The sequence below is a fragment of the Dendrobium catenatum genome, unplaced genomic scaffold (genome assembly GCF_001605985.2).
Source record: "Dendrobium catenatum unplaced genomic scaffold, ASM160598v2 fragScaff_scaffold_756, whole genome shotgun sequence".
In the NCBI taxonomy this organism is placed as follows: domain Eukaryota; kingdom Viridiplantae; phylum Streptophyta; class Magnoliopsida; order Asparagales; family Orchidaceae; genus Dendrobium; species Dendrobium catenatum.
Genome location: NW_021319218.1, coordinates 419,042 through 444,802, shown reverse-complemented (window position 1 = coordinate 444,802; position 25,761 = coordinate 419,042). Strand labels below are relative to the sequence as shown.

Sequence of the window (25,761 nt, the reverse complement as noted above, 5' to 3'; positions counted from 1 at the left end):
ATTGGAGAGAGAGGTGAGAGAGGCAGAGAGAGAGAGATGACAGTGGAGAGAGAGCAAGATGGCAGCGGAGAGAGAGAGAGAGGGGGAGGAGAGAAATCACAGGGGAAAGAGAGAATAAAAAAAACTAAATATTTAAACTTATATTTTAAATAATAATAAAATATTTAAATTAGTATTTTTAAAATATTTACATAATTTAAAAAAACACAATATTTAATAGTTATTATTCAAATAAATATATTTAATAATTTAAACTAAAAACATGTAAAACTTTATAAGTTTTAATTAATTATAATAATTTAATATTCTTGCATACACCCAAAAATATGCCTTTTAAAAGGTTATGTTTAATTTGTATTTTCTTAATAAATTTATCTTTTAATAAATTAGAATTTTTAAATTAAAATAATTTTAAATTCTTATGAATATATTTTTAAAAATAACTTACAATCTATATGTATGATATTAATTGGATGACAAAATAATTTTGGAGTATAAATAATTATATTATGTTTAAACAAAAAAATATAACATAAATATTATATTTAAACATAAGATAGAATAATTATATTTAAATAATAAAATTTATGTAATATTATTAAATATTTGAATGGTAAAATTTTAGAAAGAAGAAATGAGTTAAATAAATAAGGATTTTTACATCCATACCACTTTATAACATTTATTTTACATATTTAACATCCTAAACATTAAAATTTCATTTTTACCACCTCAACACAATTCTATCATCAAATATACCACTCTGTCCCAACCCCGCTCACGACGTTATCCCCAAAATCTCACTTTCCCGTGTTTGGTGTATTCGGTGTTCCCTCTCGCGCGCTCCGTCGCATTCTCTGTTCGTTGTTAACTCTCATGCGCTTGAGCAGATCCCGACTGCTACTGAGGTCGAACCATGGTTCCTCTGTTCGCGACGTCGGAGTGATATCGTGTCTGCTTGCAATCCCTGCTATCGGCCGAATGTATGAGTTAATGCGTAACCTTTTCGCTGCAGCAAATATAACTAAAGAAATTGCTTATTCTTGATAAGTGTAAGTACTAAAAAATTACAAATTGATTTCAAATGGTTTGTTTTCAGTAGATCGGTTGTTCTCAATTTTTCTATAATAATGTGTTCGAACACAACCTCTTTCATAAGTATTGATTACACATTTATTTGTACTTTTGCAATTAGAAATCACATTTTGAAATGAATTTTTTGTCTTTGTTAATGCAGGTCTCTGATGATAGCACTGGAGAAAAAAAGAGGAATTATTGGTATCATTTAAATATGGAGGTTTTTGGGTGGTAACCTCAGATCACTATAGGAGAAGGTACAATGGCGACAAACCAAGAACTATTAAATTTCAGAAAGGCTATATCAATATTTGCAAGCTTAGAATAGAAATAACTAAAATATGTCCATGGCTCAAAGGACATCAGTAACTTATATATTACTACATATATAAAACATCACCCAAAGAATATAAAGTTCTTACTACTGATAATATCATGACTCAACCCGATAAGCTCGTATAAAAGAGGCAGGAACGGAGGTCGAACAATAGAAAAAAATATCCAATCTCTAAATGTATCACCATAACATTTGAAAGAGCCACTAAAACATTAAATTCAAAACACATAAATATAAAATCATTATGACTCATATAATTACCTTTTCTTCTGGCATGCCTCTCCTACGGTACACGTTTTCATCCCTTCTACTCATTATGATTAAAATAATTATACATGCAAAAATTTAAACCACTGACAGTAAGTCAAAACTTAGTAAGTAAAACATGCCTTTAAACTATAGTAACCCAAGGAAATTTGAAAACAATATACACAATCTTCTTTTATCTCTTTAACATAATGCAATTTCCTATAATCATAAAATTTTCATTAATAAACTTTTAATCTTATACAAAAATTATAACAGTCACATCCATAATATATCGATATTCATATCTTTCTCTTTTCTCATAAATAATATATATAATACAACCATCACAAGAACCACCATCTAAATCAGTACCAATGAAGGTACCTCTTTTCCATTTTCTTTACCATTTCATTTTGCTTTAATGTGCACGAATACAACATCCCCAGCTAATACCATAAGGGGGTGTGCTCTATCATTCAACATACACATACAAGCATACTATACCATATCATTTATATATCTTATCCATAACATATCCCAATGATATATAAAATCAATAACAATGATAACATAAGATAATTTGACATCTATATGTTTAACATTTAACATGATCAATTGATTATCATAAGGAAAATCATGTACCAATCACAATGAGAAATTAAAAAGAAAACAATGCTTGATGCATCACAACTAGGAGAAGCAATTGTCGTTAAACAATTATCGTTATTGTAATAAAAAAGCAGGAGTACTTACTTCGATTTAAAGGATTTGATTTGATTTCTCCGCTCAAATGCCTTCCTTCAAGGTCCATGACTATCACCTATGAGCATTAATTTTTCCTTCAAAAATCTACAAGATAAATCTAAATTAAAATTCTTCTTCTCTTTTTAAACCAACCTAAGCGCTCTCTCTCTCTCTCTAATTGTATAATAATACTAATCACTCAAATCAACCTATTTCTAAAGCATAAATTAAATTAAATTAACTTAATTTTCGGATTTAAAATAAATTAAAATTACAAAAAATGCATTTTGCATAAAAGCCCTAATCTATACTATTATAAACCTTCCTATGATCATTTGGAACATTACTCAAGAAACTTCTTAAAAATCCAATAATATGAAAAAGCCCTAATTTTTCCAACTCAATATTTTTGGGGAAAAATCTCATTTTCATGCTTAAGATCATCTCCTAAACATTCCATATAAATCTCCTAAAGAAAATTCTGATTTCCTTGAGAGTATCGACATCACCATCAGAATTATTCAAAATTAAATTAGGATTATTTGAGACCAACTTAGTAGGAGATATAAGGAAATCATAATCTTTCGAATTTAATTTTAGAGTGCTCAAGGTCAGATCAACTTCTTTCAAGATCAACTTAATATCATCCAAGCAGACCTTATTCATAGGGATATCCTTGAGGAGAATAGGATAAGGGTGGGCTAAGGTATCAATGTTTAAAGGTTCTAAATCTCCTAACTCAGGGTTTACGTTATGTAGGGAGTCTAATTCAATCTCTTTAGTTTCATCCTCAAAGAAGTCCTCGTTATCAGTGATATCATTAGTATCTAAAAAATGGATGCACTCAGTCTCAGGTTCAGGGAACTTATCCTTTGCAATGCTTCTTTTGGGTACAATTACACTTATAGGGTCAAAGATTAGGATACCAAAGGTTGGATAGCCTTAGAATCTTTACTAATTTGATAGGTGGTAAAGTAATCTACAAGGTGAGGTAAATCAGGATCCACCACACAGAGAGAACGCGTGTTCAGACAAGGTTGACGGGGGTGGCTAGGAGTCGACCCAAGGATAGGTGGAGACTTATAGGGTGGGGCAACAACGCTGATGTTACTAAGGGATGGATGGTCTCAACCATAGTGATGTCCACAATTTTTCCCAACAAAAGAGATAGGGTGGTGTTCTAGATGAATATTACTACGTGTTGGGGCCACTACGTGAGTGGGAGTGGTATGTCGAATAGGTTTAGGGGTAACCACAAAGGTAGGGAATTGAGTAACTGCTGATTGGTGAGGACTAGGAGCCACGATATCATATTGGAGTGTAACTGGTGAGTCGGACTGACTTTTACGTGTAGGATTCTTGAGAATGCAGTGATCAAACATGTGATGAACATGGGGTGACTTAAAACCCGATGGTTGGTCACGAGTAGAGGGCGGGTATTTTAAATTGAGGTCTCATTTCATGTCCTTCTAATGATAAGTAAGATATTCACCACGAGACTCTTTATGATCTTCCAACCTCATCCAAAATTGGCGAGCACTATCGTTCAGACAAGACTTAGCAATGCTAACCTGGCGGGACTTAGGAATATCACATGATTCAAAATAGTCATCTAATTTTCTAACACAATCCTTAAAGTAGTAAGGGTCCGAGGAACCATCAAAGATGGGTAGACAATAATGTGACTTTAAGTAAGGTTGTTGTGACTTATGCTCAGGTCTAGGTTGATAAGCATACTGGGGCATCTTCCGACTAGCATGATTGACCGAATAGAGCACATTCCTATAGTGGGAAGAGTCCACATGTTTCTCCTTCATGGTTTTAGTTATAGAGCCCACTAGACTAACGATGTCATCTAACTTCTTTTGAAGCCCTATCGGGTCCATTGGGAAGTGCTAAGTGATACCTAATGAAGATTGGGTGTAAAGGAATACACTCTACAAGGAGAAAAACACCATTATGACTCGCTATATGGTGCAGGAAACAACTGGACAACAAGCTACAAGAGGGACTTAAGTGACGTAGGCAATTAGAAAGGTTGCTAGGTTGGAGACAGCACTTAAACACCTAAGAAACTAACTTACAGATCACTAAATGAGTGCAAGAATTTACTGGGCAGCAAGCTACAAAGGTGGTTTAAGAAGTCTAAGCAGTTAGGAAGGTTGTTAAGTTAAGGGCAGCACCTAAACAATTAAAAAACTAACTTATAGTTCACTAAATGAGTGCAGGAATTGAGTGGATAGCAAGCATAATAGTGAAATAAAATATATTAAATGATGATATGCATGAAATACTATAACTTATGGATAGGCAAACCCCCTAGGGTGACTTCTAGTACATGTTATGCATGCCTACCATGCTCTGATACTAAGATGATGTGAAACATACAACAAAATTGCAAGATTTTAATAATAAGCTTATTTTGGTTATGAAATTATAGGATTAATGTTCACTAAGTTAAGACTTTTAGTTTCGTGGTTATCAACTTGCTTCAAATATGCAGTTACACGCTAGATTAACAGGACAATATGAAATAATAACAAGGAAATAGAAAAATAAATATGCGATTAACAACCATCCGTCACTTAACAAAGAGATCTTTCACCTTAGAGTTTCCCTCTCAATCGCTCGTTGGTAGTAGGGTTAGCGAAGGAGGAATATCAGCAATCCGAGTGATGCCACTGAAAGACAGAGGATGCTGGCAAATTTGATCCACAGGATGTTGGTCGGAGTTGGAGAGACGAGTGGTCGTCGGGTGATCTTCCACTGTCCTATAGGTCGTTGTTCGTCGATGACGTCCTCCAAATGGAAGAGAACATGTTCAACGTATTCCTCGACGGTGCCTTCGGATCCAAATCCGGGGTCGAAGAAGGGTGATTAAAATACATCAATTTTCCTTTGAGAATTGTAGGCAAATCCGTGATTAACTTCTGGATCTGCCATCCATGAACATGGGAGTACCTTGATGATATACTTTGGAGGAGCCGCTAAGGGAAGGGGCGGCCAAGATAAAACAAATGGAAGGTGAGGGTTGTTGGGTGGAGGAGAGGGGCGACTTGGGCAAGGTGAAGTGGGGTGATTGGGATTGGTTGAGTGGTGGAGAATTAACTTAGAAAATGCTGAATTCAATTTCAGATTTTTCTAATGGGAGGGATGAAGCTCAATTTGAATTTAAAATATTCAAATTAAACTTATGAAGAGGCCGGCAATTTTAGGAGGGGTTAGGGGAATATTAAATGAGATTGGGGTTTAATTGGAGAGAGAAAAGCAAGGGGAAGGGGGCCGACCATAGGAGGATGGAGGGAGAATATCTAGATTCAATGTATGTGGGACCAAGGGAATTAATTTGATTGAAATCAAATCTGATTTTCAATTTCATATTTGATTAAAATTAGGATAGCTTCCTAATTGGAATTTTATTAATATGAAGGTATTTAAAATTCAAAAGTTTATTGAATTCAAATAAATATCATTTCCTAATTAGCAAGGGTGCATTTTAGGAAGGTAATAAAAGGAAATTTGAAATTTGAAATTCAAATTTGGGGAGCCATGGGAGGGACGGTGATTTGGATTTGTGGAAAGGGGCGGATGGGGCTTTGGAGGCCGGCGGCTAAAAGGGTGGTGGCCGGCATGTGAGGCGGGGGAGCCAAGTGAGAACGTAGGTGTGGGAAAGGGATCTTGGTTTAGTGATGGGATGGGCAACGGGAAGAAGTGGTCGGTGGGTGGTTGAGCGTGATTGGTGCAAAAGTAAGAGAGAAGAAAACGAAGAACCGCGAACCAAAGAATCCATCAAGATTGACGAGTATTGCTCTCACCCTCGCCTAGGGTTTTTGCTCTCAAAAATGCACAAAGAGATCTAACAAGAAAGTGGAATTCTCATTCATCATCATCATTAGAAAATAATACAAAGACTAAGCCTTCATATATAGGCCTCCAAAGAACAAAATGTAAAAAGCATAAATGCCCTCAGGCTACAACATTACACAAATCCCTCATAGGGGCACAAGTGGAAAATTGAAAAAAATAATAATAAAAAATGCACTAAAACATCATAAAAAGAAACTATGAATCGTAGTCGTCGATCTACGATTCCGCCGATGATAAGTACGTCAAAATCTCCGGTGGATATCCTCATCAAGCTATTATGTATATCATGCATCCTAAAAGACATTTTTTTCAAACGCATTTATTTGTAAGATATCTATAATGATATAACACACATAAAATTTTCTAAGATTTCATTTGGGATAGCTTTCTTAATGTTTCTTAAATCAACTTTTTAAAATTCTTTTACAAAAAATTTGTTTTAAAAAGCAGTAGGAAAACTATTCCAAATGAAACCTAACTTTCTAAATTAAATGATATTGAAACTCTTATGTGCCTCATATGTGATATGTGATTTATCTAACTCATGCATAAGTTCCAATAATTATTAGATTTAACATCTTATATTTCTCTAATAGAAATAATGATTGTCTACCCAAATATCAAAAGAATACATATATGTGAATTCCTATAAACTTATACAAACAACTTCTATAAGATAAAATGTTAAATTCATTGTATTAATAAGTTTATAAAAACAAACTTAAGAAAAATGCACATATAATCCAATTAAGCTCTACATAAGATGTTAATATGTTTGCCATAGCATGCCAAATGTAAACTTCCATCCAACATAGAACATTGAACAATTAAAACTCCAAATTTACATCAATTCTACTTAAATTTAACCACATTTCCAAATATAAATAATTAGCTTACATAAGATATTCAAATTAAAATAAATTATTCATAAGATGAACTACTTATTAAAACCTAAGTTCATAATAAAGTGAAGAATATTCAAATCTAGATGAAATCTTTGCAAAAGTAGACTTCATTCTAATATAAAAACTCTTCCTGAAAAATTGTATTTGATGTTCTATGTCAATCTTCTTCATGAATAATCTACATTAAATTAATTATAAAAACTCAATAATTTAAATAATTAACAAGAATCATGCAATATTTATTTGGAGTTCAAAAAACTGTTTGAACATGGTTTGAACTTGATTCAAACATTTGATTTTAACCAAGGTTCAAACATTTTGTGCAAAGGTATTCAAAGGCGCAAACATTCATGTTGAGTGAAGGCATCCACAAACACGAGAGAGAAGAGTTTGCAATGGGAACTTGCTAGGGTAGGCTTCGACATCAGCTGCATTGCTGCAACATATGTGGAGAAGATGAGTCATAGATGAAGCTCGCAAATGAAGGCATTATGGAATAGCAATTTGTAAATTAAAGAGATTTGTGACAGAAGCTTGTTGGGAGTCAAGTTTCGACAACATAACAAAAAGTGAGGAGGGGAGGAGTCATGGATGGAGCTCACCGGGGAGGATATCACAGGATGACAATATGTGATAGATAAGAGAAATTTGTGGCTAGAGCTCTCAGGAGATGAGCTTCCACATCACCCAAGGAATGTGAGGAGAAGAGCATTTCAAGTCATGCAAAGGACCTCACTCATAAAGGCATCGCTGGATCCGCACATGTAATGCTGTACAGATAGATTGTCGTGCACTATTTATTGCTTTTTACATGTGGATTATAGTGCACTAACGAATCTCTTGTACAAAGCAACAAAGAATTCAATATTTAAGCTGCTACAATACGCCATCGGATCCGCAACATTCATGTAAGCGGACAAAAGGCATTTATAAATATTCCAAGAATACCCCTGCACATGACCATAGTCTATGGACTTTAATAAGTAGTATGCAAATACAATATGAGATACTTTCGTCCATAACAAACTTTTGTACATATTTATTCAAGAAATTACACACCATGCATATTTGAACAATTACACGTAGTATGAAGCATATAAAGTCGAATTTTCTCATACATACTCAACCTTTGAGACACCTATTAGTAGTAGTGTACCTATTGCAATAAAACATGTTATCATTTCTTCCATCACTCTATAAATCCACATGAGAAAAAGATAAACAATATAGTTTGAATTTTAAACCATCACACTATATTTTGATAGCAAACAAACGAAATACAACAATAGAAAAAAAAAACTATCTCAATAACTAAGCAATGCAAAAGCTACTCAAAATATGAACATCAAATCCCAATAAATCCTCAATGAAATGTCCAACTCCCTTCACCTTCATCAGCCATATATTATAAAAACTAGAAAAGGACTGAAAATATTATAACAAGCATAATCGGATCTGATATGCTTTGAATGCTTTCTGTGATTTATTTGACAGAAGGACATGGCAGACAATTGCAAGAATATAAGCCTGCTCTTCCCTTGTAAAAAGCAAGCACTTCAAACAGATCTTGAAAAACTTCTAAGAGCTTTACATATATACCATTAATTTTTTTTTTTTTTTGTATTTACACATCTAACATCTAAATTTTGATATTTATCTATATAGTACACAAACATCTAAATCATATTAAAAATATCATTTAACTTATCAAACCATTAAAATATATAAATATTTAAGAATTCTAATGTCGGTGAAATGCCGAACTCTTTCGTTCTTTGGGTGTCAAAAGAAGAAAAATGCTTATTTTGTTAAAACTGAACTAGTTGAAAAAGCCAACTGAGAGCTCTTAAAAATACTAACCATGTGAATAATTTAACAAATATAAGGCTAGTAAAGGCTAGCAAAAATTTCTTACTCGGATCAATGGATGTCTTTCTTAAGGACTAGGTGACCAGATTGGCTTCGAGTGAAGAGCTTCTTAACCAGTTCATCCCAGTTGGTTTTCCCACCGGACTTCGACGAAGTCGCCATTTCCTCCTGGTTTTCTGCATGTGAGCAGCTCACCACCACTGCAGTGGATTCTTCTGTTGGTGATATTGCATGAGGCACATTAAGGCTGACTGCTCTTTCCAATGCATCTCTGTGCTCCCTTTTTAGGCTTTGCTTCTTACTCATAATCTGCTGGGCTGGAGGTGTTGGACGCTCAGCACTTTCCTTCATCAACTGAAAAAGATACAGTTGAACATTACAGGGCTATTTGATTCACTGGCATCTTGCTGACTGCAAGTCTGCAAAGCTAACTTTGATGTGATTTAAACATTAAAGTGAAATAGTTTAATGTATATACTTTGATGTGATTTAAATATTAAAGTGAAATATAAATAAATAAAAAAATTTAGGTGTTAAACATGGTAAAATATAAAAATTTTATGGTATGTATATAAGGCTTCGTTTGAAATTGGCTTTCTTCATGCTTCTTAAAGCGTTTTCTAGTACAAAAATTATTGAAAAACTACTTTAAGAAGCAATAAGAAAGCCGTCCCAAACGAAGCCTAAATCCCCCTGTCATTAAAAGATGGAGCACATAAATTGAAATATCCAATCAATGAGAATGGTAACATCAAATGAAATTAGGGGAAAATTTTCAAGAACGGTTCAGTCAATGATGTTATAGAGAAAATTTTCACTGTATGGATCGATGTCCAAAGCAGTTTACTATACTGATATTGATCGTTGGCATAGAATGAACACGTTGACAAGGGTTGATAGTTACAATAAAAAAATTACCGACCAACAAAAAATAGTTGAACTTGTATAATTAACTTACATCTAATGCCTTCTGTGCTTCTCGTTCTATCCATACGAGGCCATGATCTGATGTTGCATTACAAGATAGGACAACGTGCTCGAATCTACCATCAACTGGAATTGCAGTCTTCACCTCAGGAGGGAATCTTCCACATCTGCATGGATAAAATTCAACAATGAATATATGGATTCGGTGGATAGATTAGTCCCGTTCCAACATCAGATAGCAACTAACAGAAGTCAGGTAACTATATATAATTATGAAGGCAGGTATATTTCAAGGTTGAGGAGAATAATTGAAGGCAGGCATGGATACTAAATAAATCTTTAGTACAGTTTTTCCATCCAAGATGGACGAGCAACATGAGTGAGATAAACAAATTTTAAAAGAATGGTGGTGATTGTATATTTTGTACTTTGGTAAAAGTTGGGATGACCATCCACAATTAATGGAATTGATTTATAGTCATAGCTATCACACAACTTTTGAGATGTTTTCTTACGAAACTAAGTGCATAAACACCGATGAGTTGGATTAAGGTTGGAGAAAGAAAAGGATGTTGGTATCACGGCTTGTCGATAAAAAGTGAAATTCTTAGTTGGAGACTATGAATGTGAATATGCAAAACTTGGTAGACTTGAAAGAGAGTGCGTGTTGAGACGAAGATACATTAGCCAATTGAGACTATTTATACAAAGGAAAAAAAACAACTTATGGCTGGAAATTGACACGTCATAATAATGATAAAAAATATGTCATACATATATCATCAATAAAGAAATGGGTAGATTGTGCCGCAGCCTAATTTGACATATAGAGAAGAACCTAATAACAGCTTTAAGTAAAGGAACATGAGAAAAAAGGAATTCCATATGTCGAGGTATAATAGAAGCACAAAATGAAAGAGAGACAACATGAAAGAAGAAAATAAAATTAGGTAGTTGTAACCATATTTGTTATGTGTTGCAACTTCAATTTTAGAAACGTTAGGGGCAAAAATTTGAAAGGTGGGAATAGCACAGTAAACCAACTACTATCTTAAATGATGTTTCTCTTATGTTGGTGAAGTTTATTTTATGTTGGCTATGCATTTGTACGTATGTTTTTCCTCCATGCGAAGTTTCTCTACATTCTTTTATATGTTTTTCTTAAAATTTTTTTGCTCTAGAAAATCATACCATATGATCATAATCATACATATCATTCATAGACAATTAATATGGTCCTTAATCGTATAGGCCACTGAACCATAGATTTCAGATTGAATTTCATGATAGACTACTAAAATGTAGTAATGTTGATCAGTGTGAATGTTCTAGACTGGAAGATATGTTGAGGTCCATAAATCTTAAATATGGTTGATTTATAAATCAATTCAAAGAAAAAGAGTCGTCAAATTAATCTTCAAGTGTTGTAAAACAACAAAGAAAATTTTATTCAACAATAATTAACAATGATTAAATTTCCATGCATTTATAGGCCTTTAAATATTACAAATCTTGTAATTTTCTTGTATGGCAAATTTTAGCTATAATTGGAAATAATCTGGGCCAATCACATTGATTTCTAAGCAAGGGGTGGATGGCCATTAGATATATCGAAGGAATGTGGTTTCAAACAAAGAGAAAAGTACATTCTAAATAGGCTAGATGTTGGCCAACCATTCAAGGAAGGAGAATGGTCCTTGTTATTTAGAAATTTCTTGATTGATTTGGAGGGGTTGGCCATATTTTATTGGAGCGAGTTTAAGGCTGATTTTTTTTTTATTTCTTTGGAGCCATACACATGCCAATTGAGAGATCTTGGGTGTAGAAAAGGAAAAGCAAAATCCAAGTTTCCATTGTCTCATACTTGATCCTTATGTTATTGTTCTTCAAATATGTGATCTAATGCAAGTGACCTTGAAATAATTATGCTTCATGATTTTAGCATTCATTGTTAAACCTAACTTTTTCCTCCTACGCTGCAACAATTTAACAATACAAATTTTGGATTACCTGTACGATTGACCAGGGTTAATATATACAAATATTTTTTATTAAGTAGTTTGTTGTCGTCCATTTTGCTAGCTATCCTTGTCATATTATAGTACAACACACGAATTATATAATGCATGTTTTTTTCCTTTTTTTTTTTTTGGCAAAACATGTAAGGGGAGAATAAAATACTATTAGACTTTTCTTCCTTGGCCATTTTGATTTTCTAAAAGCAGTGAGGCGGCATAGCTTCTAATAGAAGTTTTAGGCAACCCTTAACTTCATCCCAAGTGCTTTTGAAAGTATGTGAGCATGGAGAGAGTAGTGAAGGAAATGAAGGCTTGGGAAGATGAAATAGAAGAGAAATACCATTGGAGCTTTAGAGGTGCTTTTGGATTCAAATTTCAATAGGGCTTTTGATATTTATGAGGCAAGTTTTCATTTCCCAACCATAGGAAGCAATATTTCCTTCTTGAATGAGTTTTTATGGTGAGCATTAATGTTGGTATAAACAACACGCATCTTTATTGACAACGACATGCATCCACTGCATCTAGAGCCGACATGCATCTAGAGCTGACAGACGTAGCTCCAAATTCTCTCTGCTACAATCCTTCTTGTGGCCTCATCACGGACCCCTCAAATGTGTTGAAGATGGGTCTATTTATAAATTTTTCAAGAGGTACACTGATGAGGACATTGTCAGCGATTTCGACACGTGTGCCATCGGAGACACCGGAGATCGACGGCCACGATCAGGAGTTTTATTTTTTTTGTCATGTTATGTAGTAATTTATTTTATTTTTCAGTTTTTTCGTTTTTACCCTTATGGGTATTTGGTCGCTATTGTAGCCCAAGGCGCATTTTAGTCTTTTGTTTCCTTTGTCATTTTGAGGCCTATATATATGGTCATTTCTTATGTAATGGGTTAATGAATATTTGAAAGAAGATTTATGTTTTGTTTCTACTTTTCTAGTATGAGTGCTTGAGAGGGAAGAGAGCTCAAGGGGAGCAAATCGCAAGGCCCACCAGTCGTTGGAAGAGTCCGCGGCTCGTGGTTAAGTTCGTTTCCATTCTATCGGTGCTTCTTTCATCCTCATCCAACACCAAATTCCCCTCCCGTCTATTCCCAATTCGAACCCCAATTTCATCCCGCCGACAACCTAAGGGAATCAATCGCCGGCCTCTCCCTTAGCCGTCGGCCACACCTCTTTCACCACCCAACCGCCGGCCACCACCTTGCCCCAAGCCATGATGAAGATGTCAATCATCATAATGGCTCCTTGGTTGAGGTCCCGCATTAAAAGCATGAGTTATTGAATTTTGAAATTCAAAGTTCAAATTCAAAAACTTTCCTTATTTGCAAACTTCCAAATAAGGAAGTTTTTTTTCGAATTCAAAATTCAAACGAAATCTAATTGGATGACTCATTATTTTCCCCCCATAAGTTTCAAACTCATTTGGAAAGAAATTCCTCTTCCTAATCACTCCTCTCCCTGGCCCTATGAGGGTGAAATTCACTTTAATGCTCCATTAATGCATTCAAGGCTCTTGATTCAAAATTTTCAAATTCAAATTTCCCTCCCTCTAATTTACTTAATTCTGAAATTAATTTCAGATTTGTGAATTAATCCCCTCCTCTCCTCTCTCTTGGCCGCCGGCCTTGCTTGGGATCAATTCTCATTAAATGCCACTTTATGGCATTGATCACATGAGGTTTGAAATTCAAATTCTAATTAACTTCCCTCCAAATTTACTTAAAATCTGAAACTAATTTCATATTTGAGTAAGTCCCTTCTTCCCCTCATCTAGCCTAACATCCCTCTCCCAATCCACCCGCCCCCTCTCTCCCAACCTTGGCCGACCCTCCCCTTTTCCTCTCGGGGTGAAGTTTGGATGCTCATAACACTTGGGGCCGAGAGAAGAGAAGACGACGTTTGCCCCCTTTCTCTTCAACTATGCATGGCCGATCCTGAGATTGACCACGGCTTCCTCTTCGACGAACAAGGACGGACGAACATCCTCGCATCCCCGTTCTTTGACGTGCAACTTGGACACGACGAGACCGTGGAAGGCTATATCGACCGCATTCGATATCAACTTGCATTGTCGATCGAGGAGCATCTTCCACCAAGCCGTTGGATTATCATCGGACATCCGCCACCCTCACTAACTCCGACTACTTTCCCGTGGACAAAGGCTTCTGACATCTTCCTAGTGGTGATCTCAATTCTAGTGTGCAAGATCTTCTCTCGCCAAGCCGAGTATAGTCGAGTGAATAATCCCCGAGGTGAAAACTCTCATTATTAAGTTGTGGATTGTTGTTTAATAGCTCTTAGCTTTGCTACTATTTTTGTTTATCTACAAGGATTAGTTAATCTACATGTACTCCTTCGCCTAAGCAAGTTGAAAATCAAGAATCTTTATTGAATTGCCTTGTTATCACAATAATCTATTAATTGAGATTACATTGTCAATTGTTCTTAAATTTCTTATCAAGCTCCTTTTGCATGCATGTGGTTTCACATCATACACTCTAGTCATCTCCTTCAAAAATCATAACACTCCATTGGATGGTATGTGATGATCCCCTTATTCATACAATATTCTATCTGCATCTTAATATCTTAATATCTTAATGATATTAGAATTAGATGATCTTGAGCTCACTTGATTCAGCTTGTAGAGATACTTTCTTCGAGTATAAACACGTAAGATTCATAGACCTTTTGATCTAGCAAATGATATCATGATTTTTTTTAACTATATTTTTCAATTGATTGATTTAGGTCCTTTTGGACTTGGATCAAGACACTTAAGGTGTCATTGGTTCATTTCAACTATAATTTTACTAAAATCAAAATTCAGATGATCCCGAAATCACTTATGAAACATCATAATAAAAAAAAATTGAGCATTTTATGATCTATACAGGATCAGTTGAATTTTCTAATGACGCGTCAACTATAAAAAAAGATTTTTTATTTCTCCGGACCAAAATGTACAAAAACCTTTTTAAAATCCTATTTATATGTAATTGAAGCTAAAATGGAAACAATTAATCAACAAGGTGACTAGAAATTGTTCACGCCACTATATTATATGGATAAATAGAAGCGACCTATCTACCAAACTCTTTTTTTTTTCCTTTTATGAAAAAAATGAAAAGGTAGACTACAACTATTTTAGAAAGATAGGGAGGATTATCCTTCCAGGTATATTTCATTTCCCAAATCAGGTGATTTTAATATGAAACCAACATTGTTCATCTGGATCTATACATAAAAAGGAGGCAAAATCATGAACGTTAATTAGGACATTAGAGATAATGGGACTTCAAATATGTAAAGTATAGAAAACATGAAGGAGGGTAATGGGCCAGATAACCCAAAGTATAATGGCAGTAGTATTTTAAGTTGTTCATAATTTAAAAGATGAATATCTTCAATCTAAACAAAACCTAGAAGGCGAGTGATTACCTGCAAAATTTTCTCTCAACAATGTGATACATTCGACCAGGGGCATAGAGCCTTCTCGGATCTTTAAGCTTTCTTCTTTCTGGTATAAAAGTGTCTTTCATGCAAACAAAAAATAATAGACAGGGCAAACTGACCAAAGCGTTAAAAGGTAATTTAAAAAATGACAAAAATAATGATTTATCTCTAACTGGAATTAAATGCTGCTTCAAGAAGATAAAACTCACCAGAAGATGGATCCAAAAATATTTTCTAATGGAGTAGGAGTCCTCGGAAGGAAATCATCCTAAGAGAATTCCAAGGTTAGAGTCATCACAACATTTAGCATAAATAATACTTAAATTAGCGCCATCATCACATCAAAAGCACAATTAAATTACCCTCATAATAAGAAAGATACGTATTCTTACCATTTGATTTTGACTTGGTTTTTAATCATGCAATATCTTCTTGGAAAATCAAGATTTTCCATCTTAATATACACCATACAAGTATTAGAATGTTTCTTTACATAAACTTTTGAGATTATTTGATCATATATGAAGCACACAAACTTAGAACTCTAACAAATGGTCTAAGAAAATTATTCATTAGTGATGTGGGAGTGATGACATCAAATAAAACTTACATGCATAGCATAAAACTAAAATTTTTGATAGATTTGAGTAGTAAAAAATTATTAAAAAAAATTGAACACTTTTAGTAAAAGAAAATCAACTTGAATATCTTTTACCATACTTAATCATGAGTATAAATCAGCAGTCCTATACAATAGAGGATTAGTATTCAACCAATAAAGAATATCAACCCTTCATTCTAAAAAGAAAATCAAATCTATTCATTTTGAACTAAACATGATATATACCTTTTATTTATATTTCATAATACAAACTAATTAAATCCATCTTTCAATTAATTTTCTATTTTAACTCCTATACAATTTCCTATTTTCTCTAATTACTTGCATTTACATCATTCTATTAGAAATAAATTTATTGAATTCATATAAAATTATTCATCATTAGCCTTATCACAAATTCACAACTATTTATGATCAAAGTTATGAATCCTTATTTTCCATTTATTCATATTGGGTGTTGTCCGGATGTTAAATTTATTTTTCGATCCATGTAACCTTATAAACAACTTCTATCCATGTAACCTTAAATCTACATAATTTTCCTTCTTAATCATTTTATACTAATTTTACCAATACATCTAATAAGTGCATTTTCTACATTTGATGATGCCTGTTCAAACCACGTAAGTCTACTTTCAAGGACAATAATGCAACTCCAAAATTTTCTCTGATATAATACAAAAACTTCATATGATCAAGCACAATTTTTGGGCAAAGCATGTGTCCATGAACATTTAAGTCAAATCTAATAAGTTAAACCAACCAAGATAAATTTAGGCTTCGAAATTTATTTTGAGATCAAGAGGATTCCAAATAATACAAATTTATAGTTAAAATTACAGTCTCATCAATAAGTATTCCAATAAGTATTCCAACGACACTAAAAACTACTGAATTCAAGCATGCTGAAGGCCAAATCAAACTGGAACAATCCAAGCCTCCTCCTTTTCCTTACACACAATAAAGAATTTGCATGAAGTGGAGGCAGCTACCATCACTGCCACTATCATCAATCGAATGAAGTAGCACCCCGTAAGCTCTCTATGAGCAATGCATCCATAATCCTTACTCAAGGCGAGATGTGTCCATTTTTGCACATGTCATCCAACTTGATATAAACTTCTTTGAGTTTTATGATCTTTAAAGGCCTCCATTTTGCAATATATTTGCAAAATATGATTGTTCACAAAGATGCAAACGTTTCAACTCATAGATGATGACCTATCATCATCCTTTGCTGATGGCAGTAAATTAAATAACTAACATTCTAAAAATTGCTCTCATCAATCTAACTATCAGATTTAGAATCTGTTGAGTTCATTGGATTCTTCATACCAAGTTCTACATATTAATATAGTTTATTTGATGGATAGATGTTGACCCTATTTTTCTCCAAGACCCCTCCCATCCAATTCAGTGGGTCAAATCAAGTCTGTTGGGCCCAGACCTGTGGCCTAGATCAACCTGGTCAACCCGAGTTGACCCAAATTGACCCAAACCCTTCCCTACTTGATTTCAAATATATTCCAAGGCTTCTTACACTCAATCCTCACCTCCCTTGGACTCAATTAGCCCAAATGGGTCTATTCAAATTCTAAATCAATTCAAAACCCTCTTTAGCTCACGCCCCCATCCTCCTTGACCTAATTAATTTGGTGGACCAAGTCAAATCTTGACTTGGTCAAACCAAGCCCTAATTAGGTCAATTTGACCTATTAAAGCCAAATTAGACCATTTTAATGCATTGGAATCATTCCTTTTCCACCTTTCATTCAAACCACAGCCAAATAGCTTTGTTTTCCCTCCTAATTCATTGAGGATTCGATCCTAACCGTGGATCTAAGCCCTTGAGCCTTTAAATACTCTTTTTAGGGTTCCAAAGAGAGGACCTTGCATTATATTCTCTCTACAAGCTTTCTCAAGCCGAGATATCTTTCACTTGAGCTCCCACACATTCCCTCTACCTTTCCCCAATCAAATCTCACCTGTCAAAGTCGCCGGCGACGAGATCTCCAGCGACCCGAGACCTCAAAACTTCCAAAGCATATTCCCGTTAATCAAGGGCGTTTCGAGCCTCGAGTTCAACAGGAGAATTATTCGTCGACAATCTATAATTCAGAGAGCCCAAGATCTACTGAATATATACATTGGATTAAGGTATAACCCTAACCCTAGTTAGATACACTTAGAACGATATAGCTTTATGTAAAGTGCGTTTCAGACCGCGATATGTATTCCCCATAGTTTCTGTTCATGCATAGATCATAGGTTTAAAGTTTCGTTCAATTTGGTTGATCTGATCGTGAGAACGAGTCAAAAAACTATTCTAGGGTTCGGCGTACGTAATCTTCATATTACGTATGATCTAGTTGATTTTACGATCAACGGTTCAGAATTCGTTGTTCCGCGGCGTATGTTTAACCGCAAACACGATCGCGTGGCTCGTTCCCCCGTCCGGCACGATCTCAGCATCCGTTCCGTACAGCGGGTGATCGGACGGCCGCGACCACGCGCCGATGTGGTAAAGTGCCGCGACAATGATTCTCGCACCGCCGCAATCATTGTCAATGATTGCGAGGCGGAGCAATCATTGCCAATGATTACAAACAGCGTCCGCGGTTTTAAATCGGCCAATGGGGAGTCGCCGCATGTCTAACCGCCGCCGGATTTAATTAAGTTTTAATTAATTTTAATCATATTTTAATTAACATAGCTTTAAATAATTATTACCCAAAAAATGCATATTATATATCAAAATTTTTAGGATTTAATTTCCTTTAATTTAAAAATTATATTAGTTAATTATTTTAATTATATTTTAAGTTTTAAAAAAACATTAAATATTTATTTCTATTTCATTAATAATTAATTATAAAATATTAAAAATATTTATAATTTTATTTTGAATTTATTTTACTATTCAGATTAATATTTAAGCATATTTTATTTTGAACTTATTCCAAACACAACCGTTATTTAGCAATCCCTAACTATACTATTTCTTGCTCTCTATTTAAGGCTTCTAAATGTCATAAACTCCCCTTCGCTAGATCTTCTACTCATAATTATAAACCATTAGAACTACTACATATGGATGTATGGGGACCTCCCCAATTTCTTCCAATCAAGGTTTCAAATACTATATTTTGTTTGTGAATGATTCTACTCATTTTACTTGGGTATTTCCCCTTATGCACATATCTCATATGTTTTCCGTGTTTACAAATTTTCATTCAACTGTGGAAAAACAACTCTCCCTTACTATTAAACACATTCGCAATGATGGTGGCACTGAATTCCTAAATCATAACTTTCAAAACTACCTCAAACTACATGGCATTAATCACCAAATAAGCTTTCCATACACTTCCGAGCAAAACGACCTAGCTGAATGCAAGCATCAGCACATTCTCGAAACTACCCATACCGTAATTCACACGTCAAGCCTACCCTACTATACCATCTTTGGCTAGACACATTACTCATTGTCGTATACCTTATCAACCTCATGCCCTCCTCTAACACCTCGAACAAATCTCCATACCAACTACTCCACAAACATTCCCCCACATACTCCCATCTTCGGGTTTTCGAATGTGCTTTCTTTCCTGTACTCCCACCAAATGCCCGTCACAAACTCTCAATTAAATCCCCTCCATCTATCTCTATAGGCCATGCCACTTCATATAAAGGCTACAAATGTCTCGAACCCATATCCGACCGTATATACATCTCTCGCCATGTCACGTTTGACGAATCCACCTTCCCCTATGCCACACAACAAACTCAAACCATCAATACACCAGGCCCCCATCACATCAATCATCATATTATACTACCTAGATCCCTCAACCAACCAACTACAAACTCCACCTATCTGATCCACTGTCAAAAACCACTCTATATGCCTCTCAAACTCCAGCATCACCCTCACCATTGTTAGATTCATCCCACGGACAATCCTCCACCCTCCCCACCAATACCCCCCTCCATTACAATACCTTCCATGCTCACTCGTTTTAAAATTGGCTCCCTCAAACCCAAACAAATCCTCAATCTCACTCATCAACTATCTTATACACCTTCTGATCCCACAACCAATGTCGAAGCCTCTCAACACTTTCACTGGCGATCTGTCATGGTAAGTGAATTTCTAGCCCTCCAACAACAAGGAACTTAGCTTCTTGTTCCTCCCCCACCCAAAGCCTTAATCCTTGGTTGTCGTTGGACTCACAAGACCAAACGACATGCTAATAGATCAATTGCTAGATACAAAATCAGACTTGTTGCTCAAGACCATCGTCAAGAATATGGCCTCAATTATAAAGAAACCTTCAGCCCCATTGAAAAGTTCCCTACAATCCGAGTACTTCTTACCCTTTCCATTACTAACTCCTAGCCAATACATCAACTTGATGTTAATAACGCATTCCTACATTGCTCTCCCAATGAAACTATCTATATGAAACAACCCAAAGGCTTTGAGGACTCCCAATTTCCTAACCATGTATGCCTACTTCAAAAATCTCTCTATGGCCTTAAACAAGCTCCCCGTCAATGGTTCAAGACCTTCTCCACTCATCTTCTCTCTCTTGATTTTCACAATAGCAAATCTGACCCATCTCTATTTATTCTTAACCAAAATCAAATCTAAGCATACCTTCTAATCTATGTAGACGATATTCTCTTGATGGGTAGTGATCCACAATTCCAACTAAATATCATTTCATCTATCAAGAATCACTTCTCTATCAAACATCTTGGCTTCCCTACCAATTTTCTTGGCATCCACATTACCTCTCACGGTAATCAGCTCCATCTTTCTCAAGCCTCTTATATTCACAGTATTCTTCAACAAGCCGGTCTAACTAATTGCAATCCCATCTCCAATCCATCTTACACAAAACCTCCCACCACCATCCCTACCGATATCCTTTCTTCAGATCCAACCACCACTACAAGAAAATTAATTATTACCGATGGCATTTTCCGACGATTTTGTAAATTTTTGACGGCTTTCCTGCGGCAAATTTTCCGCCGATAAAACACGCGTAGGAAAATATTTCCAGCGGTATTTTTCGGCGGCAAATTTTTCCAACGGAAAAAGGCCACCGGAAAATATCTAAAATTTAATATAAAAAAAAGATCGGTTGCCCACCAGCCCGAGCTGAGCTCCCCGCTGCCCGCCCGATCTCCCGCCCTCCCCGCTGCCCTGCCCGAGCTGTCCGCCCGAACTCCCGCTCTGCCCGCTAGCCTGCCAGCACTGCCCGGTTGCACGTCCTGCCCGGGATTCGAACCAAGTCCACTCCATTTTGTTAAGTCCCAACAATTTTGCTGAGAGAGAAAGTGTGTTAGAATTCTTATTATAATTTATTTAAAATATATCATACTAAAATTATAATTAAAAATTAATAAAAAGAAAATATTTAAGTTAATAGTTAATTAAATATGTTATTATATTAATAATTAATTAGACTAAGTTTATTAAATTAATAATTAATTAAAATAAACTAAAATTATTAATTAATTAAATTAATTAAGAAAAAAATACTATGAAGCCTGAAATCCGTCGGAAACAAGACCGCCGGAAAACTGCCAAAAATTCTTCTGAAAAATTAGACCGTCGGAAAGCCGCCTGAAAATAGTTTGCCGGCAAGCCGCCAGTAATTGACGATTTTCCTATAGTCCACCTACAGACAACTCACAGGGTCCCAGTTGTATGCCACCATTACATGCCTGGATATTGCCTTCATCATGAACACACTGTGCCAACATATGCACTTCTTTCTCTCCCAACATTTTCATCTCCTCAAACGCCTTCTCCGGTACCTCCAAGGCATAAAAGGTTTTGGACTTCCCATATCCAAATCCAGTCTACATTTTACAGCATTTGTCGACGCCGACTTTGCCAGCGATCCTATCACCCGTTGCTCAACCTCAGGCTATTTTGCATACCTTGGCAACACACTTATCTCATGGACAATGAAGAAACAACAAACAGTTGCCCGCTCGTCCACAGAAGCAGATTACCGGTCCCTAGCAGCAGCGGGGGCTGAAGTAATCTGGCTCAGACGTCTTCTCTTCGACTTCCACATTGCTCCAACCCAACCGACCATCATTCATTGCGACAACACCTCGTCCGTTGCTCTCGCCAACAACCTGGTATTCCATGCTCGCACAAAACACATTGAGGTTGACTTCCACTTCATCAAGGATCACATTTAATCAAATGAAATCACTTTTGCACCCATCAATACAATTGATCAAATAGCAAACATTCTCACTAAATCACTATCCACTCCAAGATTTTAACTTCTAAGATCCAAACTAACAGTTCAATCTTCTCCACTGTTAGTTTGTGGGGGCATAAAAACAACTCAATACTCAACCTCTAACATAGCAGGGGAATGGAACGTCCACGCACAGTACAGCTCAAAGGCCAATCGTTAAACCACAACAAACTCATTTAATCCTAGCCTTACACCTGTACATCACTTACATCTATATATACACCTAGTTGCTACAGTAAATACATATGTACAGGTTTCTCTTCACTGAAATGGAATTCAGTTTTCCTTCCTCTGTGCTCTCTGCCTTTATACGTTAATACAGTACTGTTCTTCTTACAAAGAATAACATAATTAGACTAGTCAAAGGCCTAAGGACACCTGGAAAATACAAAATGAAACTGTGCTCCCATGTTAAATCGGCCATTGACTCAACGTTTCAAATTCTTAATCATTAGCTCGCCTTGAAGTTGCATTCCAACATGACCACAGTCCATGCATCATCATCCATTCCCACGAGAAAATCCTCCTTGACCCTACTTAAAAAATGAAATACACTTTGCTATCCCAAGTGAAAGCCCAGCATAAGCCTTCAGAATAAATGGATGATGAAAGGCGTATGATTTATCCAATGATCCTGGAGACATATTTTGGCCATTTGGGTGCAACTGAAGAGTAGATTTATCGGCTTCAACAGCCGGAAAAAATTAGATGACTGAGGTGGAACCATTTTAATGAAGGGCAAATTAGTAACTTGTGGATGCCGTGACACTTCTTTGAAGTCATTTCAGAACAGATGACTTTTTAAAATTTCAACCCAAAAACGAAGCAATTTCAAATTTCACCCTTACCAGAGATTTGTTGATTGTCCGGTTCAGAATAAAAAATCAATATTCCATGCATCGTTGACAAATAAATGAAAGAAGTATAACTAAATTCCCGGCAAGCTATAACCGAGCTCAAGAATTCGTAAACACAAAGATGTTCTTTGCTTTCCTTAACAATCAAGTCACGAAATTCTAAGCTCACTGATTAAGTAAATTCCCCAATATTGCACAATTTAGTTATAAGCAATCTCCATGGACAAACTGATATAACCACTTTAATACTACAGGACCGATTCTTATTGAGTATTGAATACTGGTTAGATCTTCTCTTCACGAAGATAATAATCCAACGAGAATGGGAACAATAACATCACTCTTTCCACGAAATTTCTACACTTCTCAACCCGATCACTACCTCCAATCCTCCCACGAAGCAATAATCCAATCAGTAAAAACAAATAGGAGAAATACTCACCTGAAGAACAATAGAATTGATAACATCAGCATACTTCACGGCGAGATTAAGCGACATGCATCTCGCCGGCGCGATGGCGTAGCAATGAATCTGTTTTCTAGCTATACTTCCAAACTGGTCCCTGTGATTAACCACAATGACCGTCATCAGCGCGGCCACGCCGGATCCCAGCGAATGCCCAGCGAACACGAGCTTATTCTCCGGCCCCAGCTCACAAACCAGCTGCCGAAGCGTATTCGATTCGCGCTCCAGAATAAACGTCGCCGCCTTAAGCAAACCATGGTGAACGTACCCCCCATCGAACATCTGCCTACCTAACCGATTATCGAGGAGAACCTCGTAATCGCTCTCGCGGACGAGGTTAAGACCACGGATGGCGAGAATGATCTCTCGGTGGTCGTGATCGGTGTAGATGATGTAGGGCGGGCATCGGCCTTGGGTTTGGTCGTAGTCGACGCGCTTGATGAGCCAGCTAGGGTTCAGGCCATAGCCGCCAGGAGGGGCATAGCGGGGGTGAGAAAGATCGTTCTCGTAGACGGCGAGGACGATTCGGCATATGCGGGGTACTGGTTCGAAGTCCTCGGCGACGGCAGGAGGCCATGATTCGGAGTCATAAGCGCCGATGTAGGTGAGGCGCTTCCAAGCCCAGCGGGAGCAGCCGAGACAGACCACGCATTCCAGACCGCAAAAGACGGACATCGCCGGAGGCGATGGCGACGAAGGCGGTGAGTAAGGTGAAGTGGAGAATCGAGTGCTCTCCAGACAGAGGGTACGTGGTGAGCTACTTCTTGGAGTTAGACCGCATGGTGATATTTATTAGCTTTGGAGCCGCAGGTTGGTGAAATAACAACATTCTAGATTTTATAGTTTTTTTTTTTCAACCCATATCAATTTATACGGGCCAATATTTAAAAATTTTATAGTTAATAAATTTATATATCTAATATCTAAAATTTGTATTTATTTATATATCATTTTAACGTTAAATCACATCAAAATATATACATTAAAAATATATATTTTAATTTAAATAAGTTAATATTAATGATATTTTAATTATGATTTTGAGATTTGAGTATTATATAAATAAATATAAAAAATTTATGTATAAATTATGTATTAGGTTAGGAGTGTAAGTATGATCACTTGGCTCGCGAGCCAGCTCAAACTTGATTCATTCATGAGCTCAACATGCGAGCTTATCTAGTCATGAGTTTGAGCTGGAATCTATACTGAGCTCAACCTAACTTGACTCATAAACTTGTCGAGTCATTAATTTATTTAATTTAAAATATATCTCAAAATTAATTTCATTATAATATATGAAAATATATGCTACACATTTTTAAACATTCCTCATATTAAGCTCCAGCTTTTCAAACGAGCTCGAGTAATCGAGCCAAATGTGAGCTTAATTATTTTCAAATAAGTTGAGTCTGAGCTCAATAAGAATTAAAGGAGCTTAGTCCGATTAGACGGATACTCGACTCCACTAATATATCTATAATTTTTTTTAAGAATGATAAACTATTATTGCTATGTAATAGAGGAATAGTTTTTTTCCATTTGTTGAAGTGTTGAACCATGGCTTCATTTATATGGTAAGTTTAGGACGGATGTAATTTTTTATAAAGCTGATTATAAAGTTATTATGAAGAAAATAATTTCTTTGAAAGTCGTTGTTGAAAGCAACTTCTTAACATAAAATTTTTTTAAAAGCAATAAAAAAATAAAGGTCATAGAAAAATTATGATTATAGTATAAAAAAATAAAACAGTAAGAAAACAGTCCCAAATAAAGCTGTAATTTTAATTTTAATTTATTAATTATATATTATATTATTTTTTAACAAATATAATATATATAATTTTATTATAATTATTTTTTCTTTGAAATGTTTTTTAATTTATCCATTCATTGATTTATTTCACTCTATCTTTCTAAAAATGATTCGGCCATTAAAAATGTTACATCAAATCAATACATATTGACATTATTAAAAATAAATAAAAATTAAGCACTTCAACGCATCATTTTTTTAAATTGAGCAAATTTAATTATAATTTAAATAAAAATTTTTAAAATTAAAATA

At 35.4% G+C, this 25,761-nt stretch overlaps 1 protein-coding gene across 4 annotated transcripts; it reads right to left on the bottom strand.

Moving 5' to 3' along the window:
- Positions 1–649: 649 nt before the first annotated feature.
- On the bottom strand, positions 650–24,486 carry LOC110103926. 4 transcript variants are annotated; one of them, XM_020832819.2, is made up of 6 exons: positions 23,670–24,486; positions 15,668–15,726; positions 15,444–15,572; positions 10,007–10,142; positions 9,095–9,402; positions 650–967 (listed from the first exon to the last, which is right to left on the bottom strand). In XM_020832819.2, the coding sequence occupies exons 1-5, from the start codon at positions 24,366–24,368 to the stop codon at positions 9,100–9,102; spliced, it is 1,326 nt and encodes a 441-aa protein (XP_020688478.1). In that variant the 5' UTR covers positions 24,369–24,486; the 3' UTR covers positions 650–967; positions 9,095–9,099. The 4 variants fall into 4 exon arrangements, with proteins under 4 accessions (XP_020688478.1, XP_028552351.1, XP_028552350.1 ...); XM_028696518.1 differs by lacking the exon at positions 650–967 and adding an exon at positions 6,366–6,567; XM_028696517.1 differs by lacking the exon at positions 650–967 and adding an exon at positions 8,152–8,335.
- Between the last annotated feature and the right edge of the window lie 1,275 nt (positions 24,487–25,761).